This window comes from Ambystoma mexicanum, chromosome 6q, assembly GCF_040938575.1.
Source record: "Ambystoma mexicanum isolate Mex_15411 chromosome 6q, UKY_AmexF1_1, whole genome shotgun sequence".
NCBI classification, from domain to species: domain Eukaryota; kingdom Metazoa; phylum Chordata; class Amphibia; order Caudata; family Ambystomatidae; genus Ambystoma; species Ambystoma mexicanum.
Window position 1 is genome coordinate 646601873 of NC_090937.1, and position 20158 is coordinate 646622030.

Consider the following 20158-nt stretch of genomic DNA (forward strand, 5'->3'; position numbering starts at 1 on the left):
AGACACACTTATGTGGATTGCAGGGGGCCGTCCAGCGTGAGGGGGGATGCTTGGCAGGAGACACGGGGTCTGGAAGTAGACATGGGAACAACAACCCATGCTCTATAGACCACTTTGAAGTGTACATGGTCTTTGGCACCTCTTGGCCTTTATCGCTCCCTGACAGCTCCACTTGCCAGCACAAGTACCCCGGTGCGAACTGCCTTTGATAGGGCGGGGGGTGGATTGGGGCGGTGGTCGTGCAGACAAGACACAGGAAGACTCGTGAATGGAGACACACTTATGTGGATTGCAGGGGGCCGTCCAGCGTGAGGGGGGATGCTTGGCAGGAGACACGGGGTCTGGAAGTAGACATGGGAACAACAACCCATGCTCTATAGACCACTTTGAAGTGTACATGGTCTTTGGCACCTCTTGGCCTTTATCGCTCCCTGACAGCTCCACTTGCCAGCACAAGTACCCCGGTGCGAACTGCCTTTGATAGGGCGGGGGGGTGGATTGGGGCGGTGGTCGTGCAGACAAGACTCGTTTGCCGCAGGGCCTCACCAAGGAGAGGCCATCTAACTGCATGTAAGAGGCAGGCTGCAGGATCTAGTACATGGAAGGCAGGGGGGTGAGTTTATAAATACCTCACCCTCCCAGGAGAATATATGGGTGCAGTTCACCCTGGAGACCCTGGATGCCTAGGCAGTTAGTCAGCAGCAGGCTGGCCTGTGGTGGCAAGGCGGCACGGGCCAGAGGGGGTCATCTCTGTACCCGGTGTCCAAAAGGATGATTTATTATGATCAACCATATTGATTATTTACCTATAACCATGTTTTGTATCAATAAAATCCAACGGCCTTTTATTGCCAACGCTTGAACAAAGTGGTGTGGTAAGTATTTTTGGGGGAGGAGGCAAGGCCGGGAGGCTTGATGCCAACCCGCAATATAACATATGTATGTCTGCTGCATATGGGTTCAACGGTTATGTGGATTGAAGGGGGGCGGCCAGCGTGAGGGAGGATGCTGGCCGGAGACATGTGGTGTGACAAGACAAGGCACAGGAAGACTATTCAATGGAGACACACTAGATTCATTTAAAAAATCAAAATATGTTGGGTTTTATTTTAGATCTTAATTTCAATTGATTATAAATAATAAACATTACACATTGTAAAGTTCCGGTTGCAGCACATCCAGGGAAAATCCGCGGTATTGTCCACTGTCGCTGGGGAAATGTTGTCTATTGGCAAGTACCGCACAGGCAGATATTACTCTCCGAACGCGGTGTCCGAGCCTCCCGTGAAGCCACCAAGTGAAGCAACGATAGGCCACCAGCCTGTACCACCTGTGAAAATGAAAGATGCAAACTGTATTAAAATGACAAAACTTTCTTATCACTGTCGATTCAGGTAAAAAAATATGATTCTGCTTTGAAAAAAAATCGATCTAGAAAATGCACAATATGGAACCAATTTACATGCATTCGAATGATATGTAGATGTAATTTTATATGTGGGAGACGACCATGAAATAGTAGTGGCATCACTGACATCACAACCAGAGTATACTTACTCGTTACTCGGATTACGTGGACGAACAGTGCCGCGAAGTTCGTGCATAAGCACCATCATCATCCTCAACACGGTCCGTGAGAGGCAGGCTTCCCTGAACTCTGGCAGCTCGGTGATGCATTGCGGACTTGGCTCGCCTTCCGAAATGTAGGCCAAGCACCCGGAATTTTCACGGCAGCAGCAGTTCTCCTCCTCAGTTGGCATTAGCTCGCACCGATTGCACGTGCACCAGGTGGAGACGCCGCCCATGCGACATGGTCCAGGCTCTTCATCCGTTGACTGGTCCTCCCAACTGCTGTCCGAATCCCCATCGTTTTCGCGTGCTTGCCTTTCCAGTAGTTCTTCCTCGGTGTACTCGGGCTCGTACATATACAGCATTATTGTAGCCATTGTGTGGTAAAGAAAGTAAAATAATTTAAAGAGATGGTACAGGTGTTCACAAGGCCTAGAAGCGGCGAAGGTAGCTGACCAGAGCACAGAAACGAGTCACAGAATACTCAAAGTAACACAGAGAGAGTAATGGAATCGAAAATCTGCTGCTGTGTGTTGTGAAACGGTGTGTTTATACTTATTGAGGAAAGAGGCGTCCTGCCATTTCCATGGCGACACTTCATTAGCTGAGGCGCAGCGATTGTTGACACGAAACGTGCTTTGGCGTTGGGAAATGGGCGGTACGCGTCTGCTGATGTCAGGCTCAGGGGCGGGGGATTTGATTTAGTGCCGCAAAAGCAGTGCAGCCAGGGCGATGGGGGGAAATGATAGGATTATCAGAAAATGGCGGCTGATTTCGAGTGCGTTAATGGACGAAAAGTCGGGTAAGGTCCATAGGAAAGTTTTCTACGATCTACCGAGTTATGCTTAAAAACACATGGCCGAACCGTAGGGACAATAAAAAAAAAGTCCCGGAACTATCCTTTAACATTGCCCCTAATGACGCCAGTATTATTGGGGGGGGGTGGGACGTATGGAGGAAAGGGGACTATGGACTAAGAGTATGTTAGTCACTACTGTGAGTAACTATTAATCATTGTTACGTCCCCTCCCCTTTCCTCCATACTGCATGGGTGATTACAACTGAATGTAGCCCCAGGGTGGAAGAGACCCCCCTTAAGCGAACAAGTTCCTTAGAACCACCTGTCCGAAAGCTGCATTTGATTTAGAGCCGGCGTCAAAAATTTGGTAGTGCTTACAGAAAGCCGAAGGGGTGACCCAGGTGGCCGTCCTGCTGATGACCTGCCATGGGACCTGCTGCTGGAATGCGACAGCTGTGGCCTTGGCTCTGACAGCATTGGCGTGCATGTTAGCTGATAGTGGTTTGTGCTGCCCCTCATAGGCCTCCTTGATGGCCGAAACCACCCACCTTGCTATAGAGGCCTTGGATGCCTGATAACCGGGCCTTGACCCACCCGAAGGTGACAGAGCTTTCGACTTGCAGAAGCCCTTAGTCCTTGTAACGCTCACCTGATTCTCGCAGAGGCGCCGGTCTTGACTGGGCGACTACCGTATCTTCAAAGGTGATGTGTAGCACCCGGTTGGCTCTTTGGGCTGGACCTCTGTGCACTGTATGCCTGACGTGTAGAGTAAGATGTCTGCAGATAGAAAATATGGGGTTAATGAACTGGGGTTATTGGGGTGTCCCTATCTCTTTCCTCTTCTCCTCTCCTGTAGACCCCCATAGGTTAACGCTCTCACCTTAGGTAAGTGAATGCCGAGCTCTCCATCTGCCTCGGGGCAGGGTGCTGTAACCAGTTTCTTCACTGGATAGGTAGCGCAGGCCTCTTGACTTCAGAGGACTGCTGTCCGTAGTTTACTGCACGAACGGTAAGTTTCGAGTCATTCAAATGTCTTTAAAGTCTTTAGTAATGATGTCTCTTGTTTTGCAGGGTTCCGGCGATGGCGGATGACGGGCTGAAGTGAGTTGAAGATGGAGCCCGTGTGATGAATAGAAGCGCCTGGAAGCACGTAAGTAAGCGCTTGTTGCCTGCTTCACTATGCGCTCTAACTGTCTTTTTATTTTGCAGGTACGAGTTCGGAGCGGCTGCAGGGTGCCGGAATACCCACTGGATTAGATGTGGAAAGGAGTAATGGCACGTGAGTATTAAAGTTCCCCAATGTCTTTAAACGCACCTTGTTTTGTCTTTCAGATGCGGGATGCAGCGCCGAAGGCCTCCGGAGCGTACGAAGAGTAGGTAAGCCTTTGCCTTTCAGATGCCGGAATGCTAACCTGTTCTTTCTTGTCTTTATAGGTGTTGCTGAAGACTGGATTCAGGATGGTAAGCCTTTGCCTTTCAGATGCCGGAATGCTAACCTGTTCTTTCTTGTCTTTATAGGTGTTGCTGAAGACTGGATTCAGGATGGTAAGCCTTTTTCCTTAGGCCCAGGACCGGATGCAGAAGACACGATGAGCGTTCTGCTGCAGAGGTTGCAGAATAACGCAAAGCAAGATTCATCCACCGGGTGTGGTTTAAATAGCCTCCTGTAGTGCTTAGGTGTCTCCTTCCACAGCCACGCCTAAGTAAGAAAAGAGTTCCTGGTAAGAAAAGAGTTCCTGCCTTCCAGAAGAGTTCCAGTGTTCTGAATCTAGGGAGTGGCTCCAGCCCCACCCAACAGGAAAAGTAGTTCCAAACAGAAGAGGATCAGAGGCTCAACTGGCAGGCAAGTAAGCAGCATGGTCTGCTGAAGGTAAGTCCACCCAAGCATTATGAGCCCGGCGCTTCCAGCGCTGGGACTGGGCATATTTATGAGCCTGGTGCCACTGGCGCCAGGACTGGGTCCAAAAGGTCCCAATTGGGACTGGTTGGCACTCGGAACCTGGGTTATGGATCTGCTTCCAAGGGAGTTGGGAAAACCCTGACCTTTTGGAAGCAGAGATCATGACAGTCCTATCCAGATAGGGTTGGCAAAAAAAGTAGGTAAGACTATCTCCTCGTTCAGATGAAAAGCGGAGGCTACCCTAGGTAGGAACGCAGTGTGTGTTCTTAGGACCACCTTATCCTTGTGAAAAGTAGTATTTGGTTCTGAAGCCACCAGCGCCTGGATCTCACTAACTCTGCCAGATGAGCTAGGCGCAGCGGCAGGTGAATGGGAGGCCTGTCCGAGAGGCTGAGAAGCACCGAGAACCAGGGTCTCGAGGGCCGCCACAGAGCTATCATAATGATGCTGAGGTGACACGATTCCTTTATCTTACAGATCACCCTGTGGATCAAGGGCGTAGGAGGGAAGGCATACGCTGTCATGCTGCTCCACTGAATATGAAAGGCGTCGCCCAGGGAGCCGGGGCCCTGCTCCTGCCAGGACGCAAATTGCTGTCACTTCTTGTTGTCCCAGCAAGCAAAGACATCCACCCGCGGATGCCCCCATCTGCTGAAGATCTCCAGCAGCACCTGATTGTTCAATTGCCACTCGTAATTGTCCGCTCCCAGTCTGCTGAGTCTGTCCGTTTCCAGGTTGGACTCCCCCGGAAGGTGGATGGCCCGCAGGTAGATGTTTCTCCAAGGCACAGTCCCACATGCTGACCACTAGGTTGCGGAGGGGACCTGGTACCACCCTGCTTGTTATTATAGTACATGTTGGTGGAGTTGTCCTTCTGGATGAGGATGACCTTGCCCCCAATGAGCGGAAGGAAAGCTTTGAGAGCTAGCCAGATGGTTTTCAACTCCAGCCAGTTGATATGAGACTCCTGTTCCTGCAGGGTCCAGACTCATTGGACACTGTGGTTGTTCAAAGAGGCCCCCCCAGCCTTCTAGGGAGGAATCCCTAGTAATGGTAACCTGCGGGGCCAGCTGCTGGAAGGGACTGCCCGTCCGCAGGTTGCAGTCCCTGGACCACCATGTGAGGTCTGGGCATAGAGATGGCGGAATGTGTAACAGCTCAGCTTGGGAGGCCCGATCCCGATTCCATGAGGCTGCGAAGTGCAGCTGCAATATCCTCATCTTGAGTCTCATGTAGGGTACGGCCAGTAGGGCCGCTGCCATGATGCCCAATAAGTGTTGGTACCACCAGGCCGAGGTCACTTCTCAGGTGAGGAAGTGAGAAGTGGCCCTCTTGATGGCCGCAACCTTCTCCTCCGAGGGGAAAACTCTCTCAGAGCTTGTGTCCCATATGAGTCCCAGAAAGGTCAGGCTCTGCATAGGCTGCAGCTGAGACTTCTTGAGGTTGACCGAAAACCCCAGCTCGTGGAGGGTGATCAGAAGGGTGGAGAAGTGTGATGAACCGCATTCAAAGAACTCGCCCTGACGAGCCAGTCATCCAGGTACGGGTAGACGTGGTGGCCCTGCATCCTGAGGAGGGCTGCCACAGCATTCATGAGCCTGGTGAATACCCTGGGGGCTGAATTGAGGCCGAAGGGTAGCACCTTGTATTGGAAGTGGCAGCCCATGATCCTGAATCGTAGGAAGGAGCGATGCGGCTGCTAAATCGGGACATGTAGCTAAGCATCCTTCACATCCAGGAAGCATATCCAGTTTCCCCAGCAGAATGTCTCCGCAATCCGTGCTGGCGTGACCATCTTGAATTTTTGAAGAGGGAGGGAGAGGTTGAGGGTGGAAAGGTCCAACACAACTCTCAGGCAAGTCTGGTTCTTCTTTTGTATGGTGAAAATCCTGGAATAGGAGCCCAATCCTGGGAGGCTGGGACTTCTTCCACAGCCTGGCTCTCGCCGAGTGATCGAACATCCGCCAACAGAGTTGCTGTCCCAATCTGTGGGAGTGGAGGGGAGGAGGGAGGGGAGGAAGGGATCGGTAGGCGGTACCCCATGGATACTACAGAGAGGATCCAGGGGTCCCCTTACTTCTGATGCCAAAACTGTGCATGAAAGGCAAGCCTGGCCCCACTGGAGACACGTGGACCTGAAGGGATGCGTCATCCCTTCTTTCCCTCTGAGGCGGTTGCGGAGGAGGGGGACTGAAGAAAGCCCTGGCTCCCCACGTTTTGTTGTTTGCGCCGGTGTTGACTCAGTGAACGATCAGGTTGCCTGGACCTCTGTTCTTGGAAGCCGTGGAACCCTCCGAACGTCCGCCCCTTGTTAGAGCGTTGATGTGACTGGGTGTACGCCTTGGGCATGGCCTTCGTAAGGATAAAGACTTCACAGTTTGCAAACTGTTTTTCTTTTTATCTAGCTGCTCATTGGTGGTGGAGTGAAAGAGGTCTTCCCCCTCGAATGGAAGGTCCAATAAGCATTCCTGGACGTCTGGGTTAAATTTAGTAGCCCGAAGCCAGGCCGTCCTTCTCATGTCTGTGTCAGTGCATATGGCCTGGCCAGAGATGTCAATGTGGGCCACAGTGGACTCCATGATGTCCTGCACCACCACTGTAGCCTCTGTCAGTCTCGCCTTGAAACGTGACTGGCTCTGCACTGGAAGTTCTGGAAGCAAGTCAGCTATTTCCTGCCAAAGCCTAGGGTTAACGGCTGCCGGCATGGCATCCGCGTTGGATTGACGAAGCTGCAGCAAAGTGTTGGAATAAAGCTTCTTCCCATACGCCTCCAAGATCTTCTCCTCCTTGCCTAGTAGCGCCAAGGACGAGGTGGCCGAGAACTACTGCAGCTTAGAATAGAGTGACGCTGCAGCAATCACCAAAGAGTGCGGGTGAGGATGGGCCGACAGCAAAAGTGGATCCCACTCGATTTGCCTATACTTGCCGTGGAGGCGCTGATTGACAGGCTGGGCCGAATGGGGCTTGAGCCAGCCCTTTTTGGCCAAAGTGACAACGTCCTTCTGCATTGGTATCCCTGTTCTAGCCGCAGGGCGTAGAGTGAGGACCTCTGCAAGTACCCCCGCATCCTGTTGTTCGACTTCTGGTTGAGGAAGGCCCAAGTACTCTGCCAGACCTGCGAGTCGTTCGTGGAAGGCCTTGGCTGGCTATGGTGTGTCGGGGTCTTCTTCCTCATCTGTATCCACCAGGGTGTCTGGCTAGTCCGGAGAGGGCAGAGGGCTGCTGGGCGCCGAGGGCTGAGGTGTGGAGACAGAGCTGCAGGCTGCAGCAGGGGCTGGTACGGAATCGCCTGAACTGTGGGAGGCAGGGGAGCCAGAATCGAAGGAGCCGGCGTGGGCAGCAGGGGCTGCACCGGGGCCTGCAGCGCTGAACCCATAGGAGAAATGACTATAGGCGCAGGTGGCGGGACCAGAGGGATCATGTCCCTGATTACATCCCTAAGGATGGACCCGATCTGAGGAGATCACATGTGCGTAAGGAACTTTTCAAAGAAACTGTTCTTGCAGGCCGGTGGGATGGCAGGTGATATTCACGAAGTAGCAGGCAGCTGCTGAGGCTGGTGCATACTCCGTCTAGCTGTTTGTAGGGTAAACATGCCCTGCGTTGCTGATGGATAAGCTGTAAGCCACGTACCTGGTTGACACCAGTCCCACCTTGTAACTTGTTCTCCCACCTGCTCCGTTCCCTGGGGCGGTATCGGACGAGCAGCCATCTTGTCGAGCTGCATACTGCGTGCTGGAGTCGTGGTGCTTGGCTCACTGGGCCCGGCCTCCTCCAGGACTCTTGGCGATGGAGCATGAGACATAACCTGCACCTCAGGCCGAGGCTTGGAAGGTGTGATGGCAATTGCACTGTGCGCACGAACGTGACCAAAACAGGATAACTTGAAACACAAACAGAGTACTATCACTGCGTCCATTTGGAAGACAAACTGCTAACTTCTACTTGTGAAACATTTCAAATCTTTAAACCATGTGCACGCCGAACAGGTTACAAATGTTTGATACACGCAATTAAAAAGATATTTTTCTAATTTACTTTTGAATGAATTGCTAACCGGCCACTACACCCCTGAAGAACCGCCGAATTTAAGGCAGGGAAACGCATGTCGGGAATAGGCTGGACACAAATTTAAACCTATAAAACCAAGACTATTTATTGTGAATCAAAAATGCTATGAATTGAATGACTTGAATTCAATGACGATATCATTTTACAATTGGAATAAACCTAGGCTTAGAAGACTGCACACATTTTTGTTGGAGTGAACTCTTTATTTTCCTAAAAACATTTTGTTGATTTTGGTATTCTAATTTACAAGCGCGAGTCACAATAAGTTATATATCGATTTTTTCTTTGGTAGGTGTGTCACCCTCGGCAGAGTTGCCGTTAGTGCTGCGTGCAGGCACCCCCTCGGCCATGTTGCCGGTACAAGGGCATAGCCCCTTGGGTGTACACTCGGTAAAAGAACCTTGCGGTCCCTCAACACTGTTTCTGGAAAGATCTACAGACCCCTCGGCCTGGCTGCCGGTAGCTGAATTAGCCTTGGTACCCGTGCTGGTGCGAGAACCTGAGAGGTTCCTCCCATCTGCCCGTTTCCTTGGGAAGGAGTCGCCCTTGCATGGTTTCGCTGAAAAAGAGCAGCTCACCCTTGGGCCTTGACTTAAGTCTGATGAAGTCCTTCAGGTCCTATGGAGGCGACTTCTCGAAGAGCTCCATCCACCTAGTTAACCTGTTCTTCAAAGCATGCGAAGACAGTGCATTGCACGCGGTGCAACCCTCCCATCCGTGGTCGGGGCCAAAGCAGCGGAGGCAAAGAGCGTGGGGATCTGATATAGGGAAGAGCCCCTCGCAGGCTGGACACCTGCTGAGGCCCGCTGAAGTCGGCATGCGCCGGGGAGGAGGGTGGCGCCAGAGGACAGAGTACCTACTTGATACAAGAAGACAAAAAAAACACAAGAAAGTATCTGGGGAAGAGCGTGAGGTATTGCATGGCAAGAAGCCAAACTCAGGAGTGCTGGTGAAATCGGCGCGTTTCCGTCGATGCGGAAAAGGGGACTGAGGAGTAGCGCTGGTGGGCGGAGTCAGGGGATCGCATGCTCCCAGGACCGCGCCTCTAGATTTAAAGGGGAAGAAGATTTTTTCTGGTGAAAAAGGTTCCGTCTCCCGTCCCTAGCGAGGGACGCCCATGCAGTATGGAGGAAAGGGGACGGGACATAAGAGTACTACAAGGCAATTATATAATGTGCCACAAAATACTGGCTAAAGGCTCCCAATGTAAATCATGATTGGCTATCCTGGGAACAGGAGTGTGTCCAGGCTTATGGCTTAGAGACTCTCTGGTCTATGGAGGGTCAACTCCACAATGCAGCCATAATGCAGACAGTGGCGACCACAGTTAAGAAATGGCGGGACTGTTTTTCCATAATGAATTTCAATTACTTGTTGCATGCTAACTCATTACTGTGGGGCAACTCTGTGATGTGAAATGATATAATATGATTGGTATTTATAACGCGCCTGTACACAAGTGTTGATGTAGATCAAAACCAGACATTGTACTGCAAGTCTTGGATTTCTGCAGGTAGTTTAGGCTGGCAATTCTATTCATACTTTTGAATATAGTTCTTGTAATTTATATATAAATAAGATATTAGATAGAGGTATTGACATACTAGCAGATGGAGAACCTAAAGAAGAAGTCCTTCAAAAGTAGATCCCCATTGTAGATGTATTTTATTATTAGTACCCAGGTAGATGAGGTGGCATATTCCCAGCCAATGAGGAAGCTCAGAACGGGGGCTTTATCACATGGTAAAAGCCCTCGCTCCGAGCCTCCTCTGAAGTAAGAGACTGCCATCTTCCATGCCAGTGCCTAGTTAAAAGCACCCCCGCGTCCCCTTGCTCCAACCCCAAACCCACCCCACTTACCTTGTGCTCCTTCGTCCCTCGCTAGTGCTGGGAACACTGTTCTGTTTTCCCAGCACAGCTCTGTCGCGGCAACGGCCGCCATGGAAAGGGAGAAGGGACTACGTGTAGTTACCTTCTTTCTGATCCATGAGGGACGTCTTTTCTTTGCCGTTTTTTTCAAGTTCAGAAGCAGCAAACATGCAGTTTCTCAACCAGGAAAAAAAACTATTTGTATCCCAATATAAGGGGATTGTTGCATTTTATCCTTAAAGGATTGATGTATGCCCATAGCTTTTTATTTTTTTAACAGAATGATCAATCATTTGTAGAGTGGATTTATACAGGGTTGGAGTGCTTTGAAAAGGGCCTGCGATTTATTCCTTGCTGCAACTACAGTGTTCTGATATTATGTAGATTTTGCTCATTACCAATTTTCTTGCATTCCTAACTCTTTGCAGCTCAACCAAATAATACACTAAGCCTAATTTCCTCCATAATTGTTATGGATTTCTGATCGTTGTACTACCCTTCAATTATCATACTAAGGGGGAGGTTTATTTCCATGCTGTGGGGAATTTTCAATTCCATCTAAGGTTGAATACAAATAAACTGGCATAGTAGACAACATGCTGTTTCTCACAGGGCAGAGATTAGCATGGAGAATATCAAATCATATCTTTCAAAGATCTAAAATATAAAGTGTCTGCAATGGAACATTAATTCTCTTTTTTGCATTCCTAATGTACAAGAATAAGTACAGGAAACCGGTAATTTAGTCAGTTTGCAACCTCGGCCTTAATTGCACCAACATTCTACACTCAAGCCAAAGGACACCGTCTGAATGTTCAACAAAAGGGTTGGGCCTGTGGGGGACGTCTAAAAAATGTACCTGTAGCAACCATGCAAGACCAGAAGGTATTATTCACTTTATGACCAGGAAAGAAAAGCAGCACTGCTGCTGCAAATACTGTATGTTAGGGCCTGGGAGGAAGTTCAGCGCGCACCTAGATATCACACCTGAAGTACACCAATCTCATCTCTACACCAATCTCATCTCTAAAGATTAGCTTGGTTCAGAGATCCGCCTGGAAAATCAGGCCAATGGAAAAAGTGCCTACCAATCTGAGACCTAACAAGAACAAATAAATAATTGGCAAAGTCAAAGTTAGGGAGAGAAATGACAATTACCTGCAATGATGCTGAACAATCTGAATGGCAATAAATAATGAGGTGAGTCCAACTCAATGACCATGCATAACTTAAGAATCACGTTGCATTGTGAATGTACAGGTAGGATGCTTGCGAATTGAGACGCGCACATTACTGGTGCTGACTGTGGAGAGTAATGACCCATTTTCAGATTCTAAGTGCAAGTCTTCACAATGAAACAGTGAAGTGCAATTATTCTCATACATTTGAAAGCAACAAGTCTGCAGTATATTGAGGAGCGATGCAAATAAAAATAGTGGATCGCCCATTACAACAATAACTTTAAATAAAAAAAGAGGTAGGATTACCATACTGGAGAGCATTTGGGGCCATTTCTCAAACTATTATTCATAAACAAGTAAATGACTGTGACAGAACCAATCATGTTTTACGGACAGACTATTGGGCAGTGTTGATATATTTCTATAAATTGCTGAACAGAGATTTAATACACTTCCATCCCACTCCACAAACACAAGAATCACCAGGCCTTATTGTCAAACTCCATGATACAGTTTGGAATGACCTTGGAAGAGTGAAATGTTGAGTGGCATGACCTTTAGGTGAAACAGATTTCTGCAGCTGATGAACTGGTCTACCCAGCCAGGTTAGCTGCTTTTCTTTTGTGCTATAGGGTTTTAAGCTACACCTCACATTCATACATCACTACAGATCCTGTTCAGAAAATGTATGAAACATTTAGATGATTGAAGAAAATCATGGCTGCGCCTCAGCAGAAAGTGTACAAATACATCAAAGAGCTCTAGGTCGACATGCGTCAATGCTTGGAAACATTTGGCCCCTTTTTTTATTGACAGCCATACTGTATTGTCATACCTTAGTGTTACTTCTATTTCTTCTGCTTGCAATATGGGTCCAGTAAGAGGCTCGACTAAGACTTCAACTCCAGCCTTGACTTTTAGGCTCTTCTGGGTTACCCCGCTAAGCCCAATACCAGCACCAGGGAATCCTGAAACTGGCCACGCAGTGCAGACCTATCAAGAAACACAAAGAAAAATATAGGACTTTATAAGAGAACTTACAGATTCATAAATTCAATTCCTTCCAAGTAAGAGAACAATAACAATGCAGGAGAAATAATACTCAGAAAGTGAACCATACAAAAAGATCAACACGTGAAAGAGGTCCACATAATAAAGATACTGAGCAAATGCTAATGTGACGAGCACATAAAGCAATGTTTTTGAGGAAGGATGCCGTTGTTAACATGTGGCGTCCCACTATCTTTATTCCCAAAAAGTAAGGTGGCTACCATCCTGCTTCAGGTGTTAGGAAGGTCTGAATCCCGATAAGGGGTGTACTATTAGGCAAGGATAAACACAAATACAAATGAACAAAAACCAGCTCAGGTTCAATGGAATATGGAATGTTTGTTGGGGAGGGATTGTTACACAAATTAAACAAATGAGAAACTGGGGGTGTGGCTGTGTCTTTAAAGCTTAAAGTTCTAGAATCTGCTGGATATTCAAAGTATTTCAACTGTAAGGAAAATGGCTTTGTGCAACTGAATCAGCATATTAAATTAAAGTACATATGCTTTCTCTTCAGGCGAGTAGATCTCAGGATTGTGGAGCATTTTAAACAAAGTCCATGCACAAATAATTCCCTACACATTGTATTTTTGAGTCCCCTTCCTCACTCTAGTTTGGGCTCTATGGTTCCTGCACACTTTTTTTGGTTTTCCCCTTCTCAGAGCGCCAGAACAGGGCACTTGAATGATGATGGGCAGTGGATGTACGTGAAAACATTGAATCCATCATTGCAAATGCGATTACATCGCATCTAAAATAATGAATTTCACCAAAAATAAATGTGGGGAAAGACCCCCGCATGCTCCCCAACAATCCCCTACTTTAATGATTACCCCAACCCTCCAGCACCCACATCTATATTTTCAGTGGAATTTGTTGTTTTATACGCAATGGAATAGCATTCGCAGTAATGGTGTGCGATATTACGTAGTAAAACTATGGCAGACTATACTCCATGTGCACTATCAGAGTTACTTATACCCGTGCTCAGTCTTCAAATCTTTAGGCTTTGTACTAGTCCAAGAGAAAGCCCTTCTGCGACAGTCACTGGTTTCTTCACCTGCTACATCTCTTAAGTCAAAACAATTAAGCTTTTGCGGTTCCTCCACACCCTGTTTCTGATGACTGCTTGCCTCTAACTCTTGTTGGATGAGCCCCTCCACCCCCAACCTTATTCTCCACCCCTCTCAGGACAAAGGTTGTTCAGCCAAGAACTCCTTTCCTTGCTGGACCAAATTCGGAATGGCCTACTCTGTTATTCCACAATGAATGGACAAGAGTACTTAGTTATTTACTCTTTTCCTTTAAGTCCTCCAATACCTCGCCTCCATTCCACAGAGGAATATTTTTATGTAGTATCCTCGATGAACTGCTAGATGTATGTGTGATGTTAGTCATAATGTATGTGTTGTTGAGAATCCAGAATGTGGAGGGCAGGGTGACTGTAAGGAGATCATCCGCAAGAGGACGCTGCTCTGCTGGTGGATTTATCCGAATTGTCTCAAATAAAGAAGGTTGACTTACCTAATGCAGCCTCAACTGTATACTTCATTGTGGCGACAAATGCGCACCAACACAAATCCACATTGTGCTTCGAGTTTGCCTCCCGTGCTGCTGCTGCTGCTGTGTCGCCAATGCCGCCTATTGCTGGCAAGGCCTCTGGTGTATTTTTCAGGCTCTACAAGTGCGACGGCCATTTAATTTGAAAAGTCCATTTCTGTTTGGGTGGGGGTAAAGCACCAAATCCCTGCGCTCGAGCGTTAGAGCGTTACGGCTAGGAAGGGCCGAGCGCATTAGAGCAAAGGACCTCCAACACTCCCACGTCGCTTACGGAGGCTGCAGGCTGCTGCCTAGCAACAGAACAAAAGGCAAAGCCTACACACGCAGATCAGCTCTTCCGTTCAAGCTGCCTGTTCCCAGGCAACTAACATACAAAGGCCGGCGATAGAGCAGACGTACTTTGGACAATGGATAACTTCAGCCTACATGTGTACACACATTGTCGTGCCTCATATTAAGTAACAGGCACAGCAGCACAACCCCATACAAGAACTCAGCACACCAAAACATACATCCAATATCTGTGCAAGAACAAAAGAATCCCCAGCTAAAACTCTGCAGTCCTCAGCAGAAAGCATAAAGAAGCAGCAAGTTCCAGTACGTTGAACATAAAGAAAATAAATATATAAGCAAGAAAAGAGTGGGAGAAGTCTCCATTACACCACTGAAGATATTATTAGCATAGCTACAGGGGATCACAGAAATATAGATATGATGCAAAAATATTGCCCCCTCTCACATTTCTGCCTAGTCCTGGTGATCCTTCCATTCCATGGAAGCGTTGGAAAAAATCCTTCGAACATTATGCAGCAGCCATCTGTGGGATAAATTTGAATGACAACTTACTGTATTGCTCGCCAATAGTGCACGGACAGTTATTTATCACCAGTACATTTGCAGAGCAGAGCAAAGCAAATACTTTGAACGCAGGTAGACGGAACAATAACTCACAACCAGACACGCAGTTAGCGAAATAATGAGCACTTATACAGCTATTTATTCATAGTTAAGCATACATAAGCAACAAGTGATAACACAGAAATAAATCACAGAAAAGATAGTGAATTAAAGAGAATACATCACCATGGGCGTAACAATCCCTCATCTTGCCAGAAGTGGCTGGAAGACCCCGGTAACAGCCAGGCAGAGAGCACAACAGCCCACTAGAAGGTCGGAACGAGGCGTCCCCCCTCCGACCGAGGTTTTTGTGTTTTTTCCAGCGGACCTTTCCAGAGTTCCGCATATATGCCCTCCTCAAAAAGGGGTGGCAATTTCTCGAACCTTCTGGCATTAGCGCTTGCGCATTGATGAGTGACCGTTGGTTGCCGGCCGGGTCAACCGACAGTAACCCCAAGGAGCAAAGCTTCCCTCTTCTAAAGCACCACGGAAAACAATTCCATAACTCATCTTCAACCTTGGCACGGAAATTACCTTCTTATCGGGTACCAGCCGGCATCTGTGAATCCCAGCAGCTTTCGCAGCACAGTGTCCTTGACTGAGGCCTGCATACCAGACTCAGCAGCGAATAACATTGAAAGCATGTTTTTTAGCAAAGCAAGTGCAGTTTTCACTGAGGCATGGAGTAAATATCCATTCTGGCTCTGAGTACCCCCAGAATGCACTGCGCATCAGCGCCATGTTTTAGCTCAAGCATCAAAATCCACCCATGGATATTTACCTTCCATAGCCCAGTCGTAGAGAAGCCGGTCTCTGAAACCGACGAAACATCAGAACTAAGTTGGGAATACATTGAATACAACTACAACCAGTTATTGTGATAGCCAAAATAATACAAATGCAAGCAAAGGCGTAACACGGTGTACCCCCAATGTCAGGAATCCATGAAAATAACCAATCCCACCAATTCCCAGTATGATCTTGAGACACTTGGGAAATTAGGTTCCTCAAACCTCTAATATTACTTTCAATGGATCGTGAATGGTCACTTAGATTGAAACACCACATACCTTCAACTGCGTTACAGCCCAAATTATGTTTCAGCAAGAGATAATCAACGGCAGCCCCGTTTTGCAGAGTAGCTTTTCTAATAACTTTGCTATCAAGGAGCAACTCTTCTAATGCTTGAGAAGTATGACTAAGTCCTTTCACCACTAAACATGCTATTTTAATCAAAGATTTTTAACCCCCAGTGGCTAAACCCAAACTCCTACTAATGAAAGGGCTAATGCTAGAACCTCAGTCTCTGATAACAAAATGTACATGTGAATCACAATCCGGGGATAGACCCACGGATTCAAAAGTTGATCTTTTGCTTCGAAACATTGCTGGGTGTAAAGAGAACATTATTAACTCTAATCGAGTTAAGGCACATGGACCTCCGGAAATGTTAGCTGGAATGTAAGTGTATGTGATGTTGCCACATGAGAAGAGCCATCCTGTTGGAAGTTTCACATGATTTAGATGACTGGCAGCTATCACTGTATGATTGCAAGACATAGTATTATTCATACTGGTACATGTGCTTGGAACTCGTGAACACAACCATTTCTCAAACAGATTTTGATTTTTCTGTTTGGTTAAATTCAGCTGTTGGCATTTGCCAATTTCTATTACATTGCAGGTCATAAAGTAACACACATCGCCTCGAGTTATATTGTATGTTATAATACGTGTCAAGTTTCTCCACTTGCAGGTTTTGCCAGGAAACAGATCGCAGTACTCAGACTGAAAAGGATTGTCCAATATCAGAATCTTGAACTGAAGAATCATTGTGCATGACGCCGAAAATGTGCTTTAGAACCGGAACTGGCGTCGGCACCGCTACTAAACAAGTAGTCAGCAAAGCTTCTGCATGATGCACATCAGTAAGGCAAAAGTGCGTAATGCTGAGTACCTGTTGTGCCAAATATGTCCACATATTCTCTATTTGGGTAATCATTGGGGAATATTTTTGCCGTCCTAAAGACATCTGTTCTATAGCTGCCATCAACGTTGTTTGCGTTTGCACCTGACGTGTTTGCCGCATTCCACAAATCCATTTCTTCGGTCTGGCCGGCTTTTTGGCATCGGCATAGGGCTGCTTTCGGACATCATTGATCATCATTATCGGTTTCCCATGAATCGCTGGCACAGATGTGACATCCCTCACGGACAGCAGCAGGCCGTTTGACTCTCCTAAACGGAGTCCATTTAGTCCCACAATTACACCAGCCAGACACAGGATCTACAAGGCAAACCCAGAAAAGAGATATCCATGTTGAAAATCACTCTCTTAGGTAACATTTGTCTGCGGGCACATACTGCCATTTCTATTTAACGGGTTCTATTACTAAAACTACCTGGTCTTTGCCTGATGCAATAACATCTGCGGGCACTGGGGGCCACTTGGTTTTTCAACTCACACCTTCGCACCCAGTACCATACTGTCTGAAGAGCCAAAACCACGATCCCCACGGGTAGTTAACACTGTGGGAGCCACCCCTTTTTTAATCATGGACAACTTAACAGGAACAATAATCAACTGGGCCACCGGATCGCCCTAATGGATCGGTAACACTTGGTCCCCACTATTCATCAAGACGACTTTGATCTCGCCTCGGTAATCGGCGTCAATGACCCCTCCTAGCACTTGGACTCCCTTCAATGCTAATCCAGATCTAGGGGCAATCCATCCCATATGCTCCGGAGGAATTTGTACTCCAATCCCTGTTCCAATCACAACAATCCCTCTCGGATCTAATCTGATTTCTTCATGAGAATGCAAGTCTACCCCTGCTGACTTTGGAGTCACCCGATCGGGAGCTAAAGAACCCGGGGTAATTTCCCAATACAATAGGGTCTCTCTAACTGAGTTGGGTTGAATCTGTAAAGCAGGAGTCATAAGTCGCAACAATGGAGTTTCACGATTATTCACAGGCCTATTGTTTAACACTTGCACCACATCAAACACATGATCACGGCAGCCTGCTAAACTGCCATCTCCAGATTAGCGCAGCTGTTCTTTCAACAAACCATTGATCCTTTCAATTAATCCTGAAGCTGCGGGGTAATAGGGCACGTGGTAAAGCCATTCAATACTCTTTTCCTGACAATATTCCTGAATTAATTTGCCTTTGAAGTGTGACCCATTGTCACTTTGAATCTGCAAAGGCACCCCGTAATGCAACATGATCTGATCCAACAACTTAATGGTGTTCAATTGTGTGGCACGTTTGCACGGCAAAACCATCATATATCCAAAGTATGTATCCACAATAGTGCATGCATACTGACAGCCTTTACTGATTGGCAGAGGACCGATGTAATCAATTTGCCAAATTTGACCTGGTAATTTTCCTTTTCGCAACGTACCCTGGACAATCTGAGGGATAGGCGTTTGCTGTTGGTGTTGGCACACTGGACATTGCAAAATGATTGTTTTCACTACCTCTAAAGGAATACTGATTCCTCAAGCTTGTGCCCACCTGGTAGTAGCCTTTTCTTCAAGGTGCCCATATTTCTGGTGAGCCCACTTGGCCAAACCCTCCAAATCATCTTCCAGAGCCTCCGCATCCACAGATGAAATCTTGGTGTGTTCATCTGCAACAGAATTAAACCAACGTTCTAATGAATCTGTAGCACAATGCGCATCCACATGATACACAGTAACTTCACTTTGTGATAACATTTTCCGCAATATCTGCCACAGTTCTTTTCCCCACAACTCTTTTGAATGAATCTTCCAACCATTCTTTTGCCAGGTTGGCAGGCACACGGCCAATCCATTCGCCACTGACCATGAATCTGTGTACAAATGACATCGACCACGGGTCTCTTGTTTCAATGCGTGGTAAACTGCATAAAGATCTGCAAACTGACTGCTCTTCCCTTTCCCTGACGTTGTTAAAATCTTTTGAGTCTTGGGATTGTATGACACCGCTTTCCAGTATTGCTCGGTTCCCACATATCCGGCCGAGCCATCTGTAAACCAGGCATGCTCTGTCTGCTCTATGGTCAGATCGCCATAAGGTACCCCCCATTTCACGGGAGACTCACGTTTCTCAGACACTTACAGTGGTATGTAATCTGAGGGTGGTATGTTGGCTAGTTGCTCATATAGTTTTGCAACCCCACCCTTCCCCGATTTAGCTCTGTCTTGAATGTACCATTTCCATTTGATTACACTTGCTTCTTGAGCGTGTCCTATTCTGTGCGTTTTAGGAGAGCTCAGCACCAATTGCACAATCGGGATTTCAGGCCTCATCAACACATCATGCCCCACTGTCATTTGCTCAGTATCGACCAGGGCCCAATAACATACTAGCAACTGCTTCTCGAACGGAGTGTATGAGTTACCAGCATCGGGCAACTTACGACTCCAGAACCCCAATGGCACACGTTTCCTGTCCTGTTTCTGCCACACACTCCAGTTAGCCTAATTGTCTTGCACAGACACATTCAATTCCACTTCACCTTCCTTCAATGGCAATAGATCAAGCACCTGCTGCACGGTGTCTTTCGCCAAATCAAATGCTTTTTACTGCTCCTCCCCCCACTGAAACTCATATTTCTTTCGTGTCACTTTGTAGAGGGAGCCAGTATCTGCCCTAAATGGGGAATGTGCTGTCTCCAAAACCCAAACAGCCCTATGAACTGCTGAGCTTGCTTTTTGTTCATTGGAGTGGTGAATTCAAGGATTTTCAGTCAGGCCTTCGGCACCATCTCTCGATGCCCAGTATGCCACTGAATCCCTACGAATATCACTGTCTCAGCAGGGCCTTGAATTTTGTTTGGGTTAATCTCCCACCCTTCCTTCTTCAATCCTTCCATAATGACTTCTAACTGGTTTTGCACACTGCGCTGATCCTTGCCCTAAATCAAAATATCATCAATGTAGTGAGAGATCTGTATGTCAGGTTTACACAGTATCTTATCTAAGTGCTTTGCCACCAGCCGGTGACAGTCGGGCTATCGGGCTATGTATATACCCCATAGGTAACCTTGTAAAGGTGTACTGACGCCCGCTCCAAGAAAATGCAAACTGCTCTTGGTACTCTTCAGCAATTGGCACAGAGAAAGATGCATTGGCTAAATATACCACTGCATACCAGGTCCCCTCAAACTTTTGGACATTTTCAATCAGGGTTATGACATCTAGGACTGCGGGCACCAAGGAAGGAGTGTGTTTATTTAACTCGCGGTAATCCAACGTCATCCTCC

General features: G+C 47.4%; 1 protein-coding gene across 1 annotated transcript in view; it reads right to left on the minus strand.

Annotated features, from left to right (window-relative positions):
• Positions 1-20158, minus strand: part of AFG2A (AFG2 AAA ATPase homolog A) — a 2695729-nt gene that overhangs the window by 2525018 nt on the left and 150553 nt on the right. Inside the window, exon 3 of the mRNA XM_069631126.1 lies at positions 12225-12382. Within this exon, the coding sequence (XP_069487227.1) occupies positions 12225-12382 (158 nt within the window). The remainder of the gene's footprint in view (positions 1-12224; positions 12383-20158) is intronic.